Here is a 22,893-nt window from a genome sequence, read left to right as displayed (position 1 = left end):
ACACGTCAATCCACTTTATAAATACAAAAATGGGTACTAATCAGGGGCGTAAATATAGACAGGGCAGGCAGTGCGGCGGGGGCCCCATAGAGAGAGCAGGCCCTTCAACAATGTGTTTGTCAGAAGCAGAGAACCTTGCGGGTGATTCAGATTGCCACCTCAGAAATATGCCTGTATTCAAAGAAGAACTCACATTTAGTTATAATTGGTGCCATTTACTATATATGCCTTCGAAAAGGCAAACCTTTTTGATAAAATAGTCAGTAGCAATCTATAACAATTATATGCTTATTCTACATAAATTATAACAACTAGAAAAAACTATTAAATTAAAATTTTGTGGGTTGGATAGTAATATCAACTATAGGGCCTATAATTCAGCTTCTAATCATTCTTGGTAAATTCCACATCCACAAATCAAAATATTCTGGCTCCAAACCTTGCTTCCATCGGTTTGCTCTTTAACTCAAACAGTATGGAACTTTAATCGAAAAAGGGAAGAACAAAAAAGCTACAAAGACTTTCAGTAATTTGAAGGAAGCAAAATTTATTTGAACTCTACAAGGACTCACAATGAGTGGACTTAGGACTCCTATGGAAGTTGCTCTTTACTGTTGTTGTATGACAATCGTTATTATACCTCTTTGTTGTAAATAAAGAACGTTTTGGGAAAATAAACAATCCTTCCTTCTTCCTGTTTCCTCTTTCCTAACCCTCATGCAGCAGCCTGTCCAGGCAGCAGTCTAGTCCACTTTTTCCCCCAACACTGTTGTATACGAGGAATGTGAATGTATCGGAAGAGTAAAGACATTCATATCAGAGACAAAGATCTGCTCACATAGGCTTTTTTAACATTCCTCTGCATGTTAAAAGCAGAGTACACTCAATTATAGCACTGAAACTTTTAACTGACAACTTTTTAATCCTTCTGAGAAACCGGAGGAAGACCCACTAGCGTTCACACATTGTCTGCTTAGTTATAATAAAAGTTTAGGAGTCTTTTCTGAATCTTCTTACCTGCACCTTGCTTAAATATAGGACTGGATTTGTACACAACACTTTTCTGTTTAACATACAAACTCATCTAATGTCATTCTTGTCCAAGCCGTATCATTTTTGTTCGTGATACTAAATGGTAAAAGATGCTACTAAGAGGGTCTGAGTCTGCCCTGCCAGAAATAGCTTTTTAATCATCTCCTGTAACGTGCGGTTCATCTGTTAATTAGAAAACACTAAGAGGGCGGATGTCTGCCAAGGCTGCACAGTTATCTAAGTTTCTTACTTTAATTAACACGTTTTCTTATGAAAACTTTTTAAATTAAAAATACATTTTTATGTGAACCTGGATCTGAATTGGCTTCATAGTGCCAGAAAATACCCCCCCCCCAAAAAATGCTCAAAATGAAAATCCTAATCTGGCAAGGTCAAGAAATTAGATTTGCATCTTCACCAAAAATGACTTTCCACCAAATTTTACTAAAATCTGTTAACAGGTTTTACAGATAAACATACAGGACTTGGTGGGGGTAAAAGCCATATCAATAGTCACTTAACAATGTCCATTAAATGTATCTCTATGAAATAACAGACTTGTAATCACACCCAAATGGAAAACTGAGAATACAATGAATCAGTAACAGGATGGCACATAACAAATTAAAACAGTAAACTTTCAACTTGGTAGGAAATGAAAAAAAAAAAAAGATTTCTTAAGGCACTTTGTATGAGACACACAAGGACATGAGGGAGACGGAGCTCTTACAACAATCATTTTTGCACATAAATTAAGGTAATAACAAACAATACTCACACTATAAAACAAATAAAACTAACATTCAGAAACAACACTTCTTTGGTTTCTATCAGTGTGCCACTATGTACTTGCTGGGTATCCAGATGAAAATCCGGTCCTAGTGTAAGGCAATCCAGGTCATTAACAGATGGATCAGACTAAACCTGCTTTATGTTGCACTTCTATAAAAAAATAATAAATAGTCTGTGCAAGGTTGAAAGGTGTCAATCTCATTTTCAACACAAGTACGAGTGGTGTTTCTTTTCAGTACAGCTTGTCAAGAACAAGACAACACAGACATGAAAAAGGCATTCACAAGTTTATCTGACACTAGGAAAAAATTAAGAAAACTTCGCGAACTATCCCTCTAACAAAAGGGTTTGCTGAAAACACTACAAGACGCCTGCTGCTCTCCAGATGCACTTGTGTGTTTGCATTAACAAGTTTCCACCTGTCTTTCTGAGGGCACATCAAGACTACGAGTTCTAGGTGGTGGCTGCCACAGAGCCTTTCTTCTCAGTGAAGAAGCTCCTGAGCAACAAGACTTGACCGATGCCGATGATGAACAGCAGGACGGTTTCGCCGATGGACCAGTAGGTCACCCGCTCGAGGAGATGCTCTGCTTTTGTGCGGTCATGCGCCTCTCTCAGCCTGTACCATGTCTGAGAGTCAGCCACCACCTTCAGGATCTCGTGAATGGAAACGCAAGACGACTCCAGCTGAAAGTAGAAAGATCAACACAAATTAATCAAGAGCAGAGCAACGGCCTGGGGCAAAACATACAGTGAAAGGTGGGTCACACATATGCAAAAGTTGAATTATATTCTCCAAACAGATTCACTTCAACTTCCTACACTTTTCTTACAAGTGTCAGGACTAGAAGTGACCAAAATGGAACACATACATTATACTATCCTGTATATAGCACAGCATATTAGACACTATTCATAACTGGTGAATTACGAATGTGGGCTGATATGGGGAATCTGATGTTTTATTCTGTGTTCTTAAAGCTGTAGTATTAAAGTAAAAAAAAAAAAAAAATTGACATTTCAAACTCCAGTTTGTGTAAAAATGAAATGGACTGACCGTCCAAAAAGGGAGCGCTAACACATCTGGGTGTTTCAGGTATTGTGCAGTAAGGACAGCACATTAAAAGACTTGCAAAAATGATTCAGGGTTAATATTTCCGGTACATGGTGAGACGTAAGTCAGAACAACTCCAGCTCCACCTAGTGGACTTTATAGAAACTGTCTCATTTCTGAAACTAACAATAAGATAACAGCAACAGTTTTGCTGCACTTGCTATCACCTCAACAGCTGCTTAGTTAGTCTAACATACTAAACACAGTACTGCCAGCAAATAATGTTTTTGCTACAGTGTCTCTTTAATCTGGTTCATATCTTGAATGTGAAAATATGTGTTGTGGTTTTCTTTTTGTCTCTTTGTATGTTGTCTGCTTTCCTTACCTATGATGGTCCTCTGAACACTTTAAATGAGCACATTTGTTCTTTTCTGAACAACAGTCTGCCTCAGTTCACACTTATACCCACTCACACACTGGGGCAGCCAAGGGTGAAGGGTTAGCAGGCAGATTTTGAGCACCTTCTTCCTTAGGCGTAGTTGTAAAGCAAGTTCCTGAGACTTACCTGAGTCAGTGCTGTAGTACTAGTCATGCTCTGCAGGAGAGGTTCCTCATCTCCATGGCGGAACTCCAGGTACACCGTTTTGTGTGTAAAAGTGGAGAACTCGTTGCTGAAGCAGACCTTGTAGACGCCCTTCATGGCTGTGGTGTGAGAGAAGCTGTCGTACTGCTTCTTCTTCTCATTATACAAGACATTGTTTAGAGGATCAGTGACAAAGCAGTCCACATCATAGTTGCCTCCTGAAATGACCTACAAGAAGAGAAAACACACACCAAGGACGTGTGGATGATATGCATGCCAAGATAGTTGTAACATATGGACTGTGCAATGTTGAACTGACTCAAACTGGCTATGCAGCAAGCCAGTTAGGTGGGTAAGACAAGGACATTTACCAAAACACAAACTTAACATTTAAGTTAACACATGGACACCTCACTAAAAACAGATGTATTTTGAAATTATGTAAAGATACTATTCATGTGCTGCCTTTTCAAGAACAACAGACAGAAACCACTCAAACGACATACTAAAGAATAACTTTGGCAGCATCTTTTAAACACATAGAGCGAAAGGGATGAGGCAACTTACTTGGAAATCTATGTCAAATTTCACGTCTTTCTCTAGCTCCTCGTGGAAACATTGCTTGTCGTTGTCAGGGAGCTCAAATGTGAGCTCAGTCCCAAACACCACAAACACATGCAGCAGCAAGCAGCTGAGTCCCAAGTACAGCATGGTGAAAGCGTAAAAAGGAACTGCTGGAAGCTGCAGACAGCAGTGATGAAGACTGTTGTTTTGTAGCTCTGACGTGGCACGAGCACGAAGAACTTCCGGGGCAGGTTTGTTTATGTATTTATTTTTTGGTAAAAAAAATAAATAAAATAGCCCACTGTTCAGAAACGTCAATTACCTTCAAACAAAATACTAGTATAACCTTTAAATGTAAGACAACCCATTTTTAAACTAGTTGAAGAAACGAAGCGACAAAGTACTGTGACACATACACTGCGATCCGTCATGACGTTCAGGTTTCAAAATAAATGCTCAATATATAAGTATGACAGTCCACGCATTATTTTCGCGTTATGCATAAAAACACACACACACACACACACACACACACACACACACACACACACACACTGTAGGCCTACAGTAAGAAAAAGTGTAATATATAAAAGTCCATTCAAGGGTTACGTGTTGTTTTTTTACAGAGGTATAAGCAACAAGATATTTTTAAAGTAGGCAATCAAAAGTAAACAGTAGATGGGTCAGTGAGCTGCATTGTACTGATGTGTGTGTGTGTGTGTGTGTTTTGTAGGGCGTGTGTATGCTACACAGATAAACTGCTCTGCTCTCCATGGACCCCCGGAATAGATTATCAAACCTGTGTGAGAGTCTGACTTTAACTCACGACACCAAGTTTAATTAGCAGTTATGACACACTTGCTATGACAACAGAAGGTACACATTAAACAGGAGTCTTATTCTGAAAATCCCAGGTGGTGCACACCACGCCCCCACGTCTGCCAAGGAAAAACACCTTCTTACACAGGATTTGGCAGTATATGACTTTATAGCCAATGAATTACGTAGAGTTATTCTAAACGGAGAGATTTTGAACTTTTTTTTTAAAATTTGCGATAATCCTTCCTTTCATGCTTGTAGTTATTTAAGTCGGTTAATAATTAACAGACTAAAAGATGCAAAACTACGCAGAGTTGATAAGGGACTTTATAAAGATGCATGCGACCGGCCTCACAGTTGCTTTTGTTGCAGGTAAATAATTTCATTTATCATAAGGATATCATGTAAGATATGTTTTATACCTTTACACATTGTGTTAAATGTCAATTGCAAGGGAAGGGAAAATATGGGGAGCAATGGTAATACTTTGTAACAATGTTTGCTCCATTCCAGAGGCATTCACTGTGGCTGCTGCTCAGTTTGTGGATATCTAGAAATGTCAGTGGAATAACTGGAACAGCTCTTTGAATCAGCACAGTGAAGTGTTTCACAAATATAAAGATAATTTTAGTAATTAAATCGTCACAATCATAAATAAGGCTAATCTCTTTAGAGCTCAAGCCATATCTGAAATCTCCTAAGCAGGGGTTCAATTCAATATTTTATTCTCCTGTAAGGGAATTCGTTTCACCGACAGCTTTTCATGTCACTTTAACATAATAGAATAAAATGTCAAATAAAAAAATATAACCACAACAAGGCATATGACACTACATTTGATATTATTGTTAACATTTTGTTAACAATGTTAACATTTTCAGGAACAGCCATACTGGCCTTGCGTAGGTGGCTGGCTGGGGGAGTGTGCAAGAGCAAGGTCAGGCTGGATGGCAAAACAGTCCTGATCACAGGAGCCAACACTGGCATTGGGAAGGAGACAGCCCTGGATATGGCCCTGCGAGGTGAGACTCTCATAGTTGTTTATACACTTTCTGTGTTGTTAGTTGTTCTTTTTGGTCGTTTTTGTGTAGCACTTTGTTATTATCTTTGGATTGACCTAAACTGACTGCTAACGTGACTAAAAATGTAGTACTACTTCCACTATTACTGTATAAATCTCGATTACATTGACATTCCTTATTTTTGTCAAGGAGCCAGAGTGATCCTTGCCTGCTCGCATTGCAGCTGACGAGATCCGGCAGCAGAGTGGAAACGGCAACGTGGTGGTAAAGAAGCTGGATCTAGCCTCGCTGCAGTCTGTCAGAGACCTGTTAGTTTTATTCCATATAAGTGTTTGTGTTGATTGTTAGGGATCATGATGTGTCCTAAGTGGAAGACTGAGGATGGCTTTGAAATGCAGTTTGGTGTCAACCACCTGGGACATTTTCTCCTCACCAACTGTCTTCTTGACCTGCTGAAGAAGTCAGCTCCAAGTCGCATTGTCACCGTCTCCAGCCTGGCACACGAGAAAGGTAATGTTTTGTCATTTTAGTCCATCGAGGCAATTTTTAACGCACCTGTGATTGTCAAACGCTTTTGTCTCCTTTTCAGTCTCCAATCAGATATTTCATAGTTAAAAAATGTATCTCTAACGTTTTACTTCACTTAGAGTGATATTTCACTTTGGTTGTGTTTTATGACAGTTATGACAGATAAAACTTACCTGGTTGTTTATGGATTTTAAAATGTAATTTCTGCTGAAAGACCACCCTGGATTGTTTCTCTTGCAGGTCGTATACACTTTGATGGCATCAACCTTGATAAAGACTACCAACGTGAGAAGAGCTACTGCCAAAGCAAGCTGGCCAATGTGCTCTTCTGCAGACAACTGGCTACAAGACTGCAAGGTAGTGTCCAATGCACACTGCGTCCCATTAATAAAAGCGTTGTTCAAAAATGTATTATTGTTATTATTAATCAGATACACTGCACAGGTAAAGATGATGGGGAATAATCACCTCACACTGTCCCAGTTTTGAATCTCTTAAATTAACATAATGTTTAATGTAGTAACAGATCTCTTTATACAAAGTTCTTTTGTTTTTGCCTTGGTGCTCTTGTGTCTTGTTCTTCCTCCCTGTGTTGATAATCTTATGATGCTTCACACATTGTAGCTAACATTTGATTTGATGTATCCCTCTCATCAGGCACTGGTGTGACAGTGTACAGCCTTCACCCTGGGGTCATCCGCACCGAGTTAGGCCGCCACTTGTTCCCTACTTTAGCCCTGTGGAAGAGGATCATAGCCATGCCATTTTTGATGCTGGTCAAAAGTCCCTGGGAAGGAGCTCAGACCACCATCTACTGCGCTGTGGATGAGAGCCTGGCAGACGTCAGTGGCCTGTACTACAGGCAAGTGCATCTGCAATAAAACTTGTTAAAAGTTGCAGTTGTCTGGAATTCAGTCCACTTTGCATGGGTTTTACTCTGCCCATTGTACAATGAAATAATGATTTGTGGCATAGTAAATTGTACTACATTAAATTATATTATAACACTGTATTGGACTTTTGGTGATCTTTTCCCCCTATCTTATTTTTTCTTCCATCATACAGTGACTGTGCCCCCAAAACGGCGGCACCGCAGGCCCTGGATGATGCCGCAGCCAAGAAGCTGTGGGACCTCAGTGCTTCCATGGTTGGTCTGACTTAAACACAGCAGCCTGCCCTGCTTTTATCACCCATTCCTCCAGCTGGAGTCAGTGTCCTTGGGGAATAAACAGGCAAATAAAGCACAGCAATTAGTTTTATTTTCTAACGTAAAAAAGTATTGCATATCAAGGATGATTTTACCTCTTCAAATCTTTTAGACCTATATGATTTGCTGATCATTTTGCACTATTAAATCTCAGACTCCAGTCAGTAGATTGAATTTTAAAAGGATTGCTTTGTCTTTATACTATGCATATTCTGCATTATATTTTGTGCTTTATTGTATATCTATGGTATACTATGGTATGCTGCTATATCCTTACCAAAACTTGGTAACACTTGCTTTTTAATCTACCATCTTTGCAGATTGTTTGCATTTTATTGAGCAATTGCTTTCACTTTGTTTTTTGGTTTGGAATACTAAAATGCTTAGGTGCTAAACAGGCTCTCTTTTTTTTTTTCACATGATCTGTGTTGCATATTCCAAGAGACGCTTAAGACTTCAAACTGCCGCTTTTATTCATGGCATCAAACAACAATTGCCAACATACAGTAAAGTGATTGTATAGTTTGTATAAGCAATTCCGTATCAATCTCATTGCAGAAACACAGCCATAAAAACATGTAAAGCAATACTACATTTTCCTAAGAAGTACAAGGAAAAGACGATGAGAGCCTATTTGTGTGCAGAGTGAAGAGGTAGACTGAAGTTGAAGTACCGCTGAAGCGTTGCTTAAAGCCTGGGAGGTGACCTTATCTGCTATCAGGCTGTGGTGAGAGGATTGTTGCACTTCAGAAAAGAGAGGATCCTCCACCAGGTGTAGAGAGGGAGTGGACGCCTCGGGGGCAGAGAATCATCCAGTAGATCCAGAAGTCTCATCAGCTTACTGAGCGTGTGTGTTTTTCTTTACATAGTGGATGCTGTTTGTTGTATTATGACAAGGTCATTTTGGTGTTTTGTTGCTTTCATTCTAAACAGTGAGAATTGCACTATGTGCCTTTTGTTAACTGAACTTACTCAAAATGAACAGTACAGAAGTGTACAATTGGAACCATCAGCAATGTAATACTTGGCATTAAATATCTGATAAAAAGTGTTTTTTCCCCCCGGCAGTTATTAAATAAAAGGTGCAATAACTAAAACTCTTAGATATGTATTTATGGAAGATTGATGGCTGTAAATTAAAAAAAAACATCCACAACAATTGAAAGGAGTCTTTTAAAGTCACTCACCACTAGCAGAAACAAATAGAGAATCCAGACTGTTGTGATCAGGTTAACAGCACGCTTGAAGATGATGATGTGTTGAAAAGGCTGAATGCGGCCCCATCTTGTGTTTGGAGCAGTTTATGCATCTTAAGATATGGGGAAAACGGAGGATGCCAGTCTAAGCTCCTTATTGGAAGCTCGGTTATTTAAAAGAGTTTTCCCAGAGCTCTTTTAAATGAAGGCAGATGAAAATATAAATGAAACAAAAGGGAATTACTTGAATTAGCTCAGGTGTTAGAGGTGTTAAAGAATAAATCATCCCTGTTACACAAAGCTGTTACACATGCCACTTTTTAAAAATAAAGTCATGAGGTTTTCCCTATGAATCAACAACTGTGCGTGGATGTTATTTTATGATTAATATCAGGATTTTCACATCACTTTCTGTGGATTTTCATACTCCTGTTTTCCAGCTTTTGGTCGTCGTTATTTCTCAGTTTGATGTTGATCCATCGTTTTGTATGAACACACTTATTCCTGTATAGTATGTTAGGTATGAGATATGTTTAAAGCTATCCAAAGCTGCATGTTTTTGGGTGTGAGACTTGTGTCAGTATGTTGGTATGAATCATATCAAAATTACTCTCCAAATCTTTGTATTCTATTTCACCAGTTGCACCATCCTCAGTGTAATTATGGATTATGTCAGTCGTGCTGTATCATGTCAGGGTGTCCCAGTTCACTGTCACCCCTTTGCTTTCTAAATCAGATATCAGGGAAACAATATTTTTAGAATGCTAAAGTGTTGTGTGCAGCCTACTGCTACACGCTCCCTGTATAGTGTGTAAGTGTGTTTCTACACAATAACTGTATTTTAAGCTTTATGGATCATACTGGTGTCCCAAACCAGATTATGTCAAACATTGGTCTTGCCTATGCACAGCTCATTTCAGAGAAATACATCATCTTGCCTGAAGTCTCACCTGACAAAGAAAGCTGCACTGTTGCTTCCATCACATTTCTGGGATATATGACTTAAAACCGGGTGTGCTCAGAGCTGCCCGAAGGGAATTTGTGTTTCATTTAATAATCCACTGTCTCTCATGTTGCACGACAGAAGTGCAAAGACATACCTTTCCACTTTTCAGTCCTTAGATGTAAAGCACGACTCTGTGTATCCAGCACTAAATCATCAAATCCTAAGATACATAACAATGCAAGCTAAATGTTAGTGTTGGTAGTTAGGAACTTGCATAAACCCCTTACTTACCTATTAGCCACTTACAAAGTTCACATTTTAAGACTTAAAGCTCGTATTTTCTTAACAAGTCTTACATCTCTGAAAAACACTAAATTACAGTTCTAGTCATACTTCTAAAAATTACTTTGTAGCTTAAAAGCAAACAGCAAAAGCACAAAAACTAATAACAGTCTTCAACATGATATCCAATTATGAATTGAATGACTTAATTACCCCAAAGGCTTTCTTACTCAGATGTCTCCAGTATCTGTAGGTAATGTCATGCACATGCCCTTATCAGTTCTCCGTCCAACGGATACAGAATCTATAGCTGGGCTGGAAAAGTGATAAGGAGATGTGAGCGACCACAGTACAGTAACAGCTGTTAAATCTCTATGAATCTCTATGATGAAGGAACTATTGTTAAGGGACAAAAATGTGTCCTCAGAGGTTTAAAAAGTCCCCAACCATGGACTGCCTGAAGCTGCCATCCATTCCCTCGAAGGCCCGGCCCTGAAAGAGGAGTTCTCAAGGTCGGATCAGATGAGATCTGTTGCTTCACCTCATCACTCACAGAAGAGGTCATGGGGAAAAAAAACTCCCTCTCTGTCTTTTTCTACCATCCCTGCCAGCTAAAACGGCTCAGACCCTCACGCAGCGAGGAACTAGTTAAGCTTGGTCAAAGTGGTCTCCTGCAGCAGTAGCCCTTCACTGTTTGACTGCTGACAAACGTTTGAGACACACCCCATTGATGAGTTTTATTTCACTGCAGCCCCGCCTGGCTCGGAGGGATTTCTCGACTGCCATTGGTCCACATTCAGAACTCGCCATACCTGCCCCCTGGCTCTTGTGGACTGGAGCCAAATAGTTCTTCCAGTTGTCAATCACGGGGAGATCAGCCAGTGGGATGAGGGAGGCCAGGCTTGGCGGGTGTGTTCCACACAGGTGTGGCTGAGAAGCACATTCCAATATGTACATACCTGTCAGCTCCTCTGGTATTCAGCTGCTCCTAGAAAGACCTCTGTTGACCACTCACTCTCCCCTTTCCTCCTCCTGGGGCCCATGCAAAGGGAGAAGGAAATAGCTCCTGTTTCAGTTGCACAAATAAGCGACTTTCTACCCATGCTGTGTGTATCTTCAATTCTTTCTTAAAGTATGCCACTTCCTTTAAAGTTATGATGTCTCACTGAAGAGCAAAACCTTGGGATTACAGAGTAAACACGTATGTCACCAATGATACAGTCAATGTGTAGGACAGAAAAGGCTCCTGTTTGGAGTGTAAACACATAGGAGTCACTATAAGTAACTTGTGAACTATGTGAGCACAATATAGTCAATAAAGGCAGCAGTATGTTTTCATATATTGAGTATTCCAGGAGCCACAGACTACCACAGTTGTATCTCATTATCTACCCTGATGTTGAGTCAGTTAACGTACAGGTGCAGGCAGTGGCATGTGCTTCCCCCCCAGCAAAGAATCATCTGTGCCTGTTTTCTCCCTGTGGAGATCATGAAGCCTTAACGAGAATGTGTGTGAACTGGAGGATTGTGTTGTCTGCCCCTCTGGTATGCAGGCCTCTCTCTCTTTCTCTATTCCAGCCATTTTCTATATGTCTTTCTCTGTCTTGATCTCTGTCTCTCTCCCGCTCTCACACCTCCTTTGTGGCTCTTCATCTTGCAGTGGATCCCTTTGTCTCTCCCTCTTTTCCTCAATTTCTCTCTCTCAGAAGTACAGAAGCCAACAGTGTGTGCCTCAGGCAGGTGCGGGAATACAGGTTTGCAGCATTCACGGGCCTAAAGCAGAGCAGAGCATGCCGTGATTACCTTTGGACGAGTCTGTGCATGTGCTGAGCTGAATCAAGAGCCAGCCAGTGACTAAGCTCCTCTGTGTCGCCAGTCACTTATACGTAGTATAGTTGTAGCTCTCATGAGACCTTGCTTGTTTTATTTTAGAAAATTCCTCAACTCAGAAACAAGCCTGTAACCCGGTTTGTGTCCTCACTCAGAAAATAAGAACCACTGCTGTAAAATAAGGTCTTTTGATGTATGGAAATATTAGCATCAAACTATCAAAAATGATACTACACCAATGATAAAGATCAAAACGATGTTACAATATTTACTTCTGATAATTGTAGTGTAATCCAAGTGATGCAGGAGTTGTAACAAAGCATTCTAAATGCGAAATACTCATCAGTTGTAGCTTAGGTTGTGTGCAGACTTATGAGAATATTTTTTTTGTTACGTTCATACATACGAAAAGAGATAACCATCAGCAGCATAGTGATACACACACACACATATGTATATATGTATACATGTGTGTGTGTATCTATCTATCTATCTATCTATCTATCTATCTATCTATATATATATATATATATATATATATATATATATATATATATATATGGTGATGTAAGTCCCCTGGGCCGGGAGGAGGATTTTCAGATGGTTGTGAGGGGAGTTCGGGCCCTGAGGCTGTATTCTGTCGCCGCAGATAAAGACATTGTCGAGCGAGCACACAGACAACAGGGGAGGTGCTGAGTCAGCTGTCCACCTGGCTTAGCACACGCTGCGCTGCTCCAGACTCTTCACCGCACGCTTCCCATCAGATCCTCAAGTCAGGAGTCACAACTCCCACATTTCTATTCAAAGAGGCAAATTTAAATATCTGCTTTATTTAAACACTGACAAGGCACAATCCTTGATCTGACTAGTTAAAAAGCATAGCAATCCAAACGGTTAGATTCTCCTTCATACAGAGACTGGCGCATGATGGGAACTAAAGATTGATTTTAAATATTAGTTATTGTGAAGTTTTATTACATGTATTTTGAAATAAAAATGGATTTTGGTATAAAATGTCCTTTATTCTAATTTTGTACACCATAGTAGTTTAAATTATACATTTTAATTAATACTAATAAATTAGTATTTTTTTTGGAAAAATGCTGTTCTGAATTACACAAATTATAAAGTTGTGTTTGCTTTAAAATTGGTGAGGGACCATGAAGTGATTAAGAAAGATGACTGCTTTGTCTTGGTACATTAGTGTGTGGAGCTTAAACATCTCATATTTCAAGATTAGGTTGTTAGTTTTTGGGTACCCATAAGCATAAACAAATGAGATCTTGTTTGGCTTACTGCTGTGAAACGTAGTTAAATCTTTACTCTTTACCTATAGTATTCCTCCATTTGGTGCCATGCAGCTTTAATTCAGCTCTTCCACATGGTTTGACATTCTGCTCTTGATATTTTGTGATGTCTTAGCATACCATTGGGAGAGGAAGGGCTGTAGCCATCTTTGCTGGCATTGTTGTCGATTATTTAGTTGAGTTCCTCTCGTCAGTGTGAAAGTCTGGTGCTAACCAAACAGGCGTCTGCCTCTCTTTATCCAGTTCCGGAGTTTGTGGGAACATCAGACATCAGGGCCACTCATGTGGACCAGAGGAGATCTGCTAAAACATCTTCTGTCCCTCACTGGGATTAGAGTGGACACATTCCTGGCCCCTCTGCTCCGCGGCTCCAACAACACTGTTCATATCCACATTTTATGCACCACTTTCTCGAAATGATAAAGACAAAATCACTCACTAATCTGTACAAACCTCTTACATAACAAGTCAAATACACATTTTTCACCTAAATGAAACAGTATTTCAGATGGCAAGGCCATCAGTAAACACTGACTACATATTTTACCTGTTACATACTAATAATAATTAGTAAAAGTAAAAGTAGTAAAACTAATAAATTCAGTTTAAAACACATCTAATAAACCGGATCACTGTGCTTAAAATAACCCATATCCTTCGAAACACTATTCTACTGCAATCAATACAAATTACACCAGCGTGATAGAACACAAAAACTTAACACTCACATAAAAGTTTTATTTCATGACTGTACAGTATACCAAATTGATGTTGTAAATGAGAGAATACACAAATCAAAACCAAAGTACTGTACAGTACTTTACTGCAGTACTGTAAACCATACCGTAAATATCCACTCATATCATATTATCTTCCTCAGTTTCAAGGTTCTGGCTATATGAGGCCATAAAATGCCATCCACACATCACACGCGATGTTAGCCCTGGCCAGGCAGCGGGGGAAGTACCCCCTGGCGTGTCGAATCCTCCCCTGGATTGACTCCAGTGGAATGTCCCCACATGCTTCCTCCGGCATTGCAGACAGTTTTCCCACTCGCAAGGACTCCTGTCATGCACCTTCTACTACCAGGCCTGAACAAAAACGCCTATTTATTTATCTTGAAATTCTAATTGCTGTGTAATTGTTGCTGTTTAATGTTTGGACCTGGAGAATGGAGTGTTCATTGAGTTCAGATGTGATGGCTTAAGTTAATTTTCCTGAATGGCAGTGCTCGCCGGATGAGCACATTATGCAGCCTGTAACCTGTATGAAACAGGGGAATCAGAGCTTATACTTTTGGGAAATTACCATTCTTACGATAAGTAAAATGGTTTGAGAATTTTGGTTCAGTTTTATTGATTGAAAAACATTTGTAACGTAGATGATGACAGACTTTTTGTTCTGCCCCTCTTTACTTTGGTTGATATATGTTCACCTCTCACACATTTTCTTGGCCTGATGCTCACTGGAAACCTTTTTTTAAACTGACCTATAGACCATTTTCAAGGCAGACATTTTAACTTGTCATAGTAGGAAGCGCACAGGTGCAGTTAATAACATTAATGGTGATTTTATTCCAATTGAGTGTCCATGACAATGGCAGGGCGCTGAAACCAGAACACCTAAATGGTGGGAAGATTTGAATTTAGATTGTCACTGGCCTTTAATCTCATTCTTCATGTACCATTGCCTGTGAAAAAATGTAGGTACATGCTTCAGGGGTGATAATTACCTGATGCTAATTTTAGCCTCCTTGACATAAAGGCACTCTCTGCTGCATCACAAACGGTGGAGTTTCTACATCACAGTTGTGTTATGACAGGCTGCTTTTTGCTACATACTACTGTATGTGGAGCAATTCATAAACCAAGTTTCCTTCAACAAATCCTAGACTTTAACATACCTTTGCAGTTATTTAAAGTGGGAACAAACATCAAGTGCAACCATAAAGCCTGACAAAATATACAAAAACAAAATAACATGCACACTCTCAAATAATTATGCAGCATAAATTATCAGACCAACAATAACATGCACATCAGTCACACACAGATCTGCTGTGTCAGCTGGAATCATTTATGGTCTATCAATGACAACGGCTGGTCTAAGAGTGCAGCCAAAGTTCCAAAGCTCAACAGTGGCCTCTATTGTGAGACTTTTCCAACAAACAGGTAACAGGTAAGAAGACATCTGACTGAATTTCATTATAGTATTTACAGTAGTAAACTTATTCTCAAGAGCCAAATGTGTGTGTTTTTTTATTTCAACTTGAGGACCCTGTTTTTAATATGTTACATTTTTATGTTTTTGCTAACTTGGAAATTGCTATTTTAATTGCCGTTTCTATTGTCCTGATAAAGCCTCATGCCAGGAGGAAGCAAATGTATTTTTTTCTCCTAAAAGAAAGTTTGTTTGTTTCTATAGTACAGGTTTTGAGCAAAACTATACAGGGTACAGCACACACTGACATGTTTATAGTTCTAATTTAAACTCCTATAATAACATTACTCTTATGTTGCCTTGTGGCTATATTAAAGTGTTACAGACCATGGTACATAGATGGCAAAATACTCTTACTTTTTGCGTATTTATAATGTGTTTTGTAATGCAATGTAGATTTGTATGAACAAAAATCTAAGAAAAAAAAAGTCAAAATGATTCATTTTGTATACTTTCATATAAATTAGTTAATTTTAGGGCATGCATGACATGTCAGAGGGGTGTCCAGGGTGTGGCCTGTATGGTGCCAATCTGTTGTGTTGTGATTGGTCGGTCTATTTATCTGTTAAACAAAAAATTTTAAATACAGGAATGTAAGAAACTGTAAGATACTGTAATGTTAGTAATCAATGTGAGTAGTGGAGACAGAAATGGCAATTTATTGCTATTCCAACGTGTGTGTGTGAGTGTGTGTGTGTGTCTGTATACACACGTACTTCATGCCACCCCTGCATAAGTCAGTGCCCCACTTGGGCTACCCCAGTCAAAAAAATCTGGACACGCAACTGTGACATGTATTTTGACAAATCTGTTTTAGACGTGAGATAAACTGTTGCATCACATCATCTCCAAGAGTGCAATGCCTTCTCGTGGCCTAAAGTGCAAACTGACACAGCACACTAAATGGTTTTAAATATGCAACATGGTGAATAATCACTATTGGTAATCATTGTTGGCAAAAACCCACCCACACTACCAAAAATGCATCAAAGTCTCTAAGGCAATCATACACAGGACAATTTTTGGCAACATCTAATGGCCAGTAATGGCCCCTAAAGTGTTTAAGCCTTGAAAAATTACCCAAGTCCCCCTTTGTGCCCGTTACTGAGAGCTGGTTTTTATACTGCAAGTCATTTCGCTGATGGGTTGTTCTGTTCTGACAAACTGAGAGCGGCTGAGAATACTTTGACAGAGGACAGTTTTGAACTTTAAAGACTCCTGGAACACATTCTCTGGAAACTACAGTTTGGCCTTCATCTGATCCATGTGCAGTAAAGTAAAAATCTTTTAAAAATATGGATCACTAATTGTGAAATAATGAAAGGCAGTAGGTGTGCGAGACCCATTGGGACTCTTCATTTTTGTCTTGTCTAGCTTTCTCTGCTGGATCTTTATATTAATTCCTGAGCCTGATGAGGCCCAACTGGACCTGATGAAAGCTGGAAGGGTTGAGTTAAATTTCTCACTTCAGAGGAATCAGGTATGAGTTGAAAGAGATATTCTACTGTTAAACACTGGTTTCAAAGAATATTGGCTTGTTTAAACTGTTGTCACGCTTGGTCTCTCAACAAACTGCAGTACTTAGAACAGGGATTTATACATATTTGTTTAGGATTTGTGTTTGTACAAAGACCTACATCCACATATTAAAGTACACAAACACACTTACGCACAGTGCTTGACTGGGGTTCAGTGAAGTTGGTGCTGATCTTAGGATAGATATAAATTACCATGGTAATATCAGATATTGTTTTTTCTATGTGAAGGAAATGCATTTTATCACTGCTTGAAACAAGCACCCATGTGCTTTCTTAGCATACAGTTCTGTAAACAGGAGGTGGTTAAATAAACTACTTTTCAGGTACTTGAACCACTGAAGTTGCACTTGATTGATGTTCTCAGCTGAAATGTGTAGCCTAATTCTGTAGCTAATTACACATGTGTTTTTAACTGTATATTTTATATTTTTTGCTAGTACTTCTATTCCTGTGTGCACTGACGTAAAGGCGAGCTGCTGTAACAAAAGAGTTTCCCCTCGAGGATCAATAAAGTATTTCTGATTCTGATTCTGATATGATCATTGAGTTTCTTATCATTTTCAGACCATCCTCAGTCCATTTTGAAGGGGCCAACCAGCACTCACTTGCCATGGAAATAGATCATGTGGGGTTTGAAATAATGTGTCCATGACAACAAACTACATCTGTGTGTATGTGTGTGTGTGTGTGTGTGTGTGTGTGTGTGTGTGTCCTGTTTGAAAAGTGTAGTTGTTGGTGCTTCTGAAAGTGTTACTAATATAACATGAGTTTACCAACATGTCAGTGTGAGCCAGGGCAACACATTGGGCAGAAATACTGGATATTGTGCAATAATAATAATAAACTAAACTAAACTAAACTGGGTGACTAAAATTAATAGCATTATGTTACTGTGTGGGAAAAACAACACAATCACAAACCCAGTTTTGAGCATGGAGAAAGTAATCTGTAACTGATAGACTTTGAAAGCGAGCTTGTCAACCTCGCTGGGACCTGAACAGATGAGAAGCAACGAGATGGAGCTTCCAGAGCTGATGCTGCTGTTGTTGTGCAGTGCTACACCCTTGCTGCTCACTGAAGGGTGAAATGTGATCATGGAGGGCTGCCAGCACACATCAAGACCTGGCAGTTGAAATGGCAAGCCCAGCGAACTGAGATGTAAGGCTTCTCTATTGTCACTGTCAGCCTCTGAACACTAGAGGGCAAGCACTGCATTTACTTTGATACTGTCAGTGTCTTGGTGACAGAATGGACACCGTCTGCCCTATGATAAAGTGAAAACACTCATATGATATGCACAAAATGGAAAAATTGGAACTTAGAAATCAACCAGCCCAGCTTTTCAGTGATAAAGGCATTTTGGCAGGACAAAAGCCTCCACAGTCTAAGAGTCAACAAGAAGGGACAGACTGGTTGCCCAGCAGGAGAGACACGCATCACGCTGTGTGTTTGAATCTGGCCCAGTGACTTTGTTCAATATGTCCCCCATCTCTTCCTAAAAACATGTCGTAAAACAAAAAGTACATTTGGCATAATGTTAATAAAAATGATCTGTGATAATCTACTGTATGCCACGGTGTGTTATTTCTGTCCCTAGAAAGCATAGAGATAGATTGGCATAGTAATCGATGCAGTCCCATAGAGCAACACCACAGGTGAGAATTTGAGTCACATTGCTGGAACTCTGAAACCTGACTCGAGTCACAGCTTTACTGGACAACTTTGATAACTTGTTGCACATGTGCCAAACATAACTAATAATTTCCCTACATGTTTGTATCACAAAAAAGTAAAGAAAAATTGTGTCTTTTGGAGTACATAATCTTGAAAATAAGTTTGATCTCATTTGGACCTTGGCAGTACCCTAAACATGCACATTACAGTATCTTTCTTCATTTTTACAAGTTAATTTTTGTACCCCTGCCATTTGCACTTTCAAATGTACAATTATGTACACCAAGTGACCAAAATGTGCCTTACTACATACGCACAAGTAAACTGATAGTGATGCAAATGAGAAACAATGCCACAAAACGAGTTGATTTAACAAAAGTGCACCAGATCACCAGGAACGCAAAAGCAATATTTGTGTTGATTTAGCAGCAGATTCTGAGCTTGGCTCAGGATCGTCTGTTCAATCTCCAATCTCATCAGCCAATCATCGTATTCCCTGTCCAATGTAAGATTGGATATAGGCCAATCACACCGCAGGGTGACATTGGATGTGGACAATCACGCCGCGGGATGACATTGGACATCGCCGGTCCCCCATCTGTTGTTGAGTGTTACATTATAGGCAACTTCAGTCAGCATAACATTAGCTAGCTAGCAATCACTAACACTAGTAACATGTAGCTAATAACGTTACCTGTAATATTACTATGAGTGGAAACAACCATGTGTAGTTTTTATTTTTTATTTTGTAGTGATACACGTTATATTTCCATCCGTCACAGAAAGTCATTTTATAATTTTGTTGTCAAGTGTCACATTACCTTATACAGCAACTTCAGTCAGCATAATGTTAGGTAGCAATTGCGAACACTACTAACGTTACATGTAAGAATGTTACCTGTAATAATGTTGCCTGTAATATTAATATGAGTGGAAACATTTTATTGTATCAGTTAGCTAACCATTTTAGTTAGCTTAAGTTACTACCCGTTTAAGACGTCTGACCAGCCTCGGTCGGTAACCACCGTTAACCCCCTCTACAGCCTCTGTGAGGACCCCCAGCATGGCAGTGTTCTTCCCCAGCTTCTCCCCAGTGGTGCAGTCAGTAAGTCACCATCTCTGGGGATACAAAGGTCCAGGGTTTGAATTCCCAGGTGGCTCACAAACTACTTTAATCTGCTCACCTTGCTTTTTCTTATCAGTTCTATCACCACCATCTCTCTTTGCATTTTCCCTTGCTCTTGCTTTCTGTTGCCCCCTCTCTCCATCTGTATCTCTCTTCCCCTCTGTCCTTTCTTGCTCTTTTGCTTTATTTCTTTCCATCTTCTCTTCCTACAGCCTGAGGTGTTGACACACAATCAGTAACAAGATCATCACTATTATATTTAGTGTGGTGATGGCAGAGTGTGGCACTCTGCCGTGCACTCATTGTGCATGAAAATGTGTTTTGGGGAGTGGCTTTGGAGAAAGGCCTGAAGGGAGGGGGTACGATTTTTCAGTTGGATACTTTCAAAATCTAGCTGTCTGTTTGTCTGTTGCTACTTTCTCCAATATTACGTACCCTAGCTTTAAACAATATTAGAACAATATAATCTATAACATCAACATACAGAATATTAAATATATGGTTACAGTTGTCAGACAGTAGTTGCGAACAGCGTATTAAAATATGGTTGTTTTTTTCAGTATGTTGGAGACAATTACTTAGGGGCAAGGGGCAAGGGGCAACTGCGCTCTTCATGCTACAGCTGGTTGTCATTTTCAGCTTTAGACATGTACAGACATGCATACACAATAATCATTCCTCCCCACATCGCTGCTTTATTGGTGAGAAAAATCCAATGTCACAGGAAATCCCAAATGCTGTTCTATTACTATAATGATTATCTCACTCGAGATGCATACATTTCAGTGATTCTGACTGCATTTTCTTATTTTCTTTCCAGCATTCTCGGCATGCACCTGTTTGGTGATCAATGTAATGTTAAGACACAGCGGCTGCAGGAAGCTGTAGGCGGCTGTGGCTTAGTGATAGAGCAGATTGTCCACCAATTGGAAGGTTGGCGGTTCGATCCTGGCTTCCCTCACTCCACATGTTGAAGTGTCCTTGGGCAAGACACTGAACTGTGTGTGAACACTTAATTAGTTTCTTTATACTGATGAGCAGTTCTGCCATCAGTGCGTGAAGCGCTTTGAGTGGTCTGAAGACTAGAAGGGTGGTATACAAGTACAGTCCATTTACAGCACAGAGACACCACCACTGACTGAAAAAAACTTTGACACCTTACACTGTGTTCCAGGTTAGTTTTTGACTTCCTAATTTGTGCAATCATCATCATTTTTCATCATCATGCAATTTGTGCCTTAATCTCTGTCTGTGTTACTCTCTTGTATTTAATCTGTCAATCCAGATCCAGACTCAGGAGGACTGGAATCTGGTGCTATACAACGACATGGCTGCTACCTCCCCATGGAAAACATGTTGGAAAACATGCTCTTCTCAATGTACTTGTGGGCGTAGTGCTTCAGCGCTTCAAGGACACTGTAAGGGCCTCTGTCTTAGGTTTCTCTAAGAGCTACATGTTTTATACTGAGCAACTTGTACACTTGTCCCTTGTGTCCCTCCTACATACACCTTTGCTCAACGGTTTCATGTTGTTCCAGAGCTTCTTAAAAAACAAACAAACAAATGAGGACAATATAAGTTCCTAATAGTGATAGTTTTCAAAGTCTAGTTTGGTACCCAACCGAGAGCTGGTGGTTCTTTTAAGTATTTTGTTCATGCTTTGGATAAAGAGAGGTGACTGATGTTTAAGTGTTCACCCCTGCAGAGATCTATGAACTTGAGTGCACCACTGGTGCAAAGAGCATGAAGACTGGTAATTCTACGTGTTCAAGGAAAGGTAAGTCTTCGGCTGTCTTCGTAAGCAGTGTAATACATTTGTCTTTTATTTTTTATTTCTTATGCAGAAGAAAATAAAATATGATGTCTCCGCTCCTCTCAACCTGTGAGGAACCACAACGAATGGATCCTTCTTTTTTCATCTCCTTCATGATTATGAGCTACTTTCTCCTCGACATGTGTATTGGTTTAATGGTGGAGACCTTTCACCAGTGTCTGCAGGAGCAAAAAAATGGAGATGAAGGATTACTAAAAGGAATCATCAGTGGCTTTCAAACACTATAATCAACCTCAGGTACACATACAATCACTGTCTACAGGAGTTGCAAGCTCAGAACTATTTACATCAACCCTGTGAGGGGATAGAAATAAACCTCTTTATGTGTGTGTGTGTGTGTGTGTGTGTGTGTGTTCAGTATATAGAAAATCTTACAAAGTACTCCTACTATGTGTTCACCGCCATCCTGGTCGTCAAAGTCCTGCTGAAGCTTGTGGCGTTTGGCGTACTGAGGTTCATAAAAATCTGGTAAAACACAAGAATTAAATTTCCTTATTTCCTTTGGCATAAGGAGACTGTTATTAGGAATCATTAATCACCTGAAGTAATTCTATCACATCATCATCAGTTAGAACAAGGCCTACACTTAGGCCTTGTTCTAACTGCCAGTCCTAATTACGTTTTTTGGCATATCCAGATTGTATCCAGATTGATTTTATAAAGTCTGGACAGCCAAAAACAACATGAAATGCGATTTTTGCAAATCAGATCCAAGCACAAATAAACATGCCCTCACCCTCACACACCGCCGCACAACAATGCTGATAATTGCTGCAAGTTGTCCACTATTTACAGGTAAGACAAAAGTAATGATTAATGAGTCCATTTACTTTTGAAAAAGTAATTAGTTACACGTATAGTCACCGCCAAAAGTAGTGGAATTAGCGTCACTCCTAACGTTGGATGCGTCTCAGTCCAGGACGCTCTGGACGCTCAAATAGTGTCTTTTTCACAAATCCAGAGTGACGGAAGTGAATCAGAGCCGCGCATGGATGCTCTTATAATACATCCATGGAGCGGCTGAGCAGAATCCATGCTGTGTGCTTTTAAGTCGCAGTGCAGAACTTCTCCTTCGCTAAGTTTGCCTGGTGCGTATGGAGGACTTCTGCCCCGCGACTTGACAGCGCAATTGTTTGGAGGGCGAGATGATGGATCTCCATGGCGTATGTAGTTACTGATGCCTACGTCGTTACCACAGTAACACATACAAACAGGTTGGTGACGTCTGGACACACAAATCTGACCTGATCACTTGCAAATAACAATGCGGACAGTCTGTCTTAAAGATCTGATTTGAGAAACAAATCTGATTTGCCTGCAGTCTGAACAAAGCCTCTGA

The 22,893-nt window shown here is 39.8% G+C and overlaps 1 protein-coding gene, 1 long non-coding RNA gene and 1 pseudogene across 2 annotated transcripts; 1 reads left to right on the top strand and 2 right to left on the bottom strand.

The window, feature by feature from the left end:
- Positions 1 to 527: 527 nt before the first annotated feature.
- Positions 528 to 4,254, bottom strand: tmed3 (transmembrane p24 trafficking protein 3). The gene is made up of 3 exons (XM_044214248.1): positions 4,029 to 4,254; positions 3,444 to 3,689; positions 528 to 2,511 (listed from the first exon to the last, which is right to left on the bottom strand). Exons 1-3 carry the CDS (start codon positions 4,170 to 4,172, stop codon positions 2,278 to 2,280), a joined length of 624 nt encoding a protein of 207 aa, XP_044070183.1. The 5' UTR covers positions 4,173 to 4,254; the 3' UTR covers positions 528 to 2,277.
- A 709-nt stretch (positions 4,255 to 4,963) lies between these two features.
- LOC122879394 lies at positions 4,964 to 9,157 on the top strand (annotated as a pseudogene).
- A 10,163-nt stretch (positions 9,158 to 19,320) lies between these two features.
- On the bottom strand, positions 19,321 to 22,712 carry LOC122875227. Its single transcript, XR_006377774.1, has 3 exons — positions 22,291 to 22,712; positions 21,930 to 22,019; positions 19,321 to 21,712 (listed from the first exon to the last, which is right to left on the bottom strand). It is a non-coding gene; the product is annotated as an uncharacterized LOC122875227 (long non-coding RNA).
- Positions 22,713 to 22,893: the final 181 nt, after the last annotated feature.

Source organism: Siniperca chuatsi, linkage group LG1 (assembly GCF_020085105.1).
Source record: "Siniperca chuatsi isolate FFG_IHB_CAS linkage group LG1, ASM2008510v1, whole genome shotgun sequence".
NCBI classification, from domain to species: domain Eukaryota; kingdom Metazoa; phylum Chordata; class Actinopteri; order Centrarchiformes; family Sinipercidae; genus Siniperca; species Siniperca chuatsi.
The sequence above is the reverse complement of the archived record's forward strand: the minus strand, read 5'-3'. Positions and strand labels throughout refer to the sequence as shown.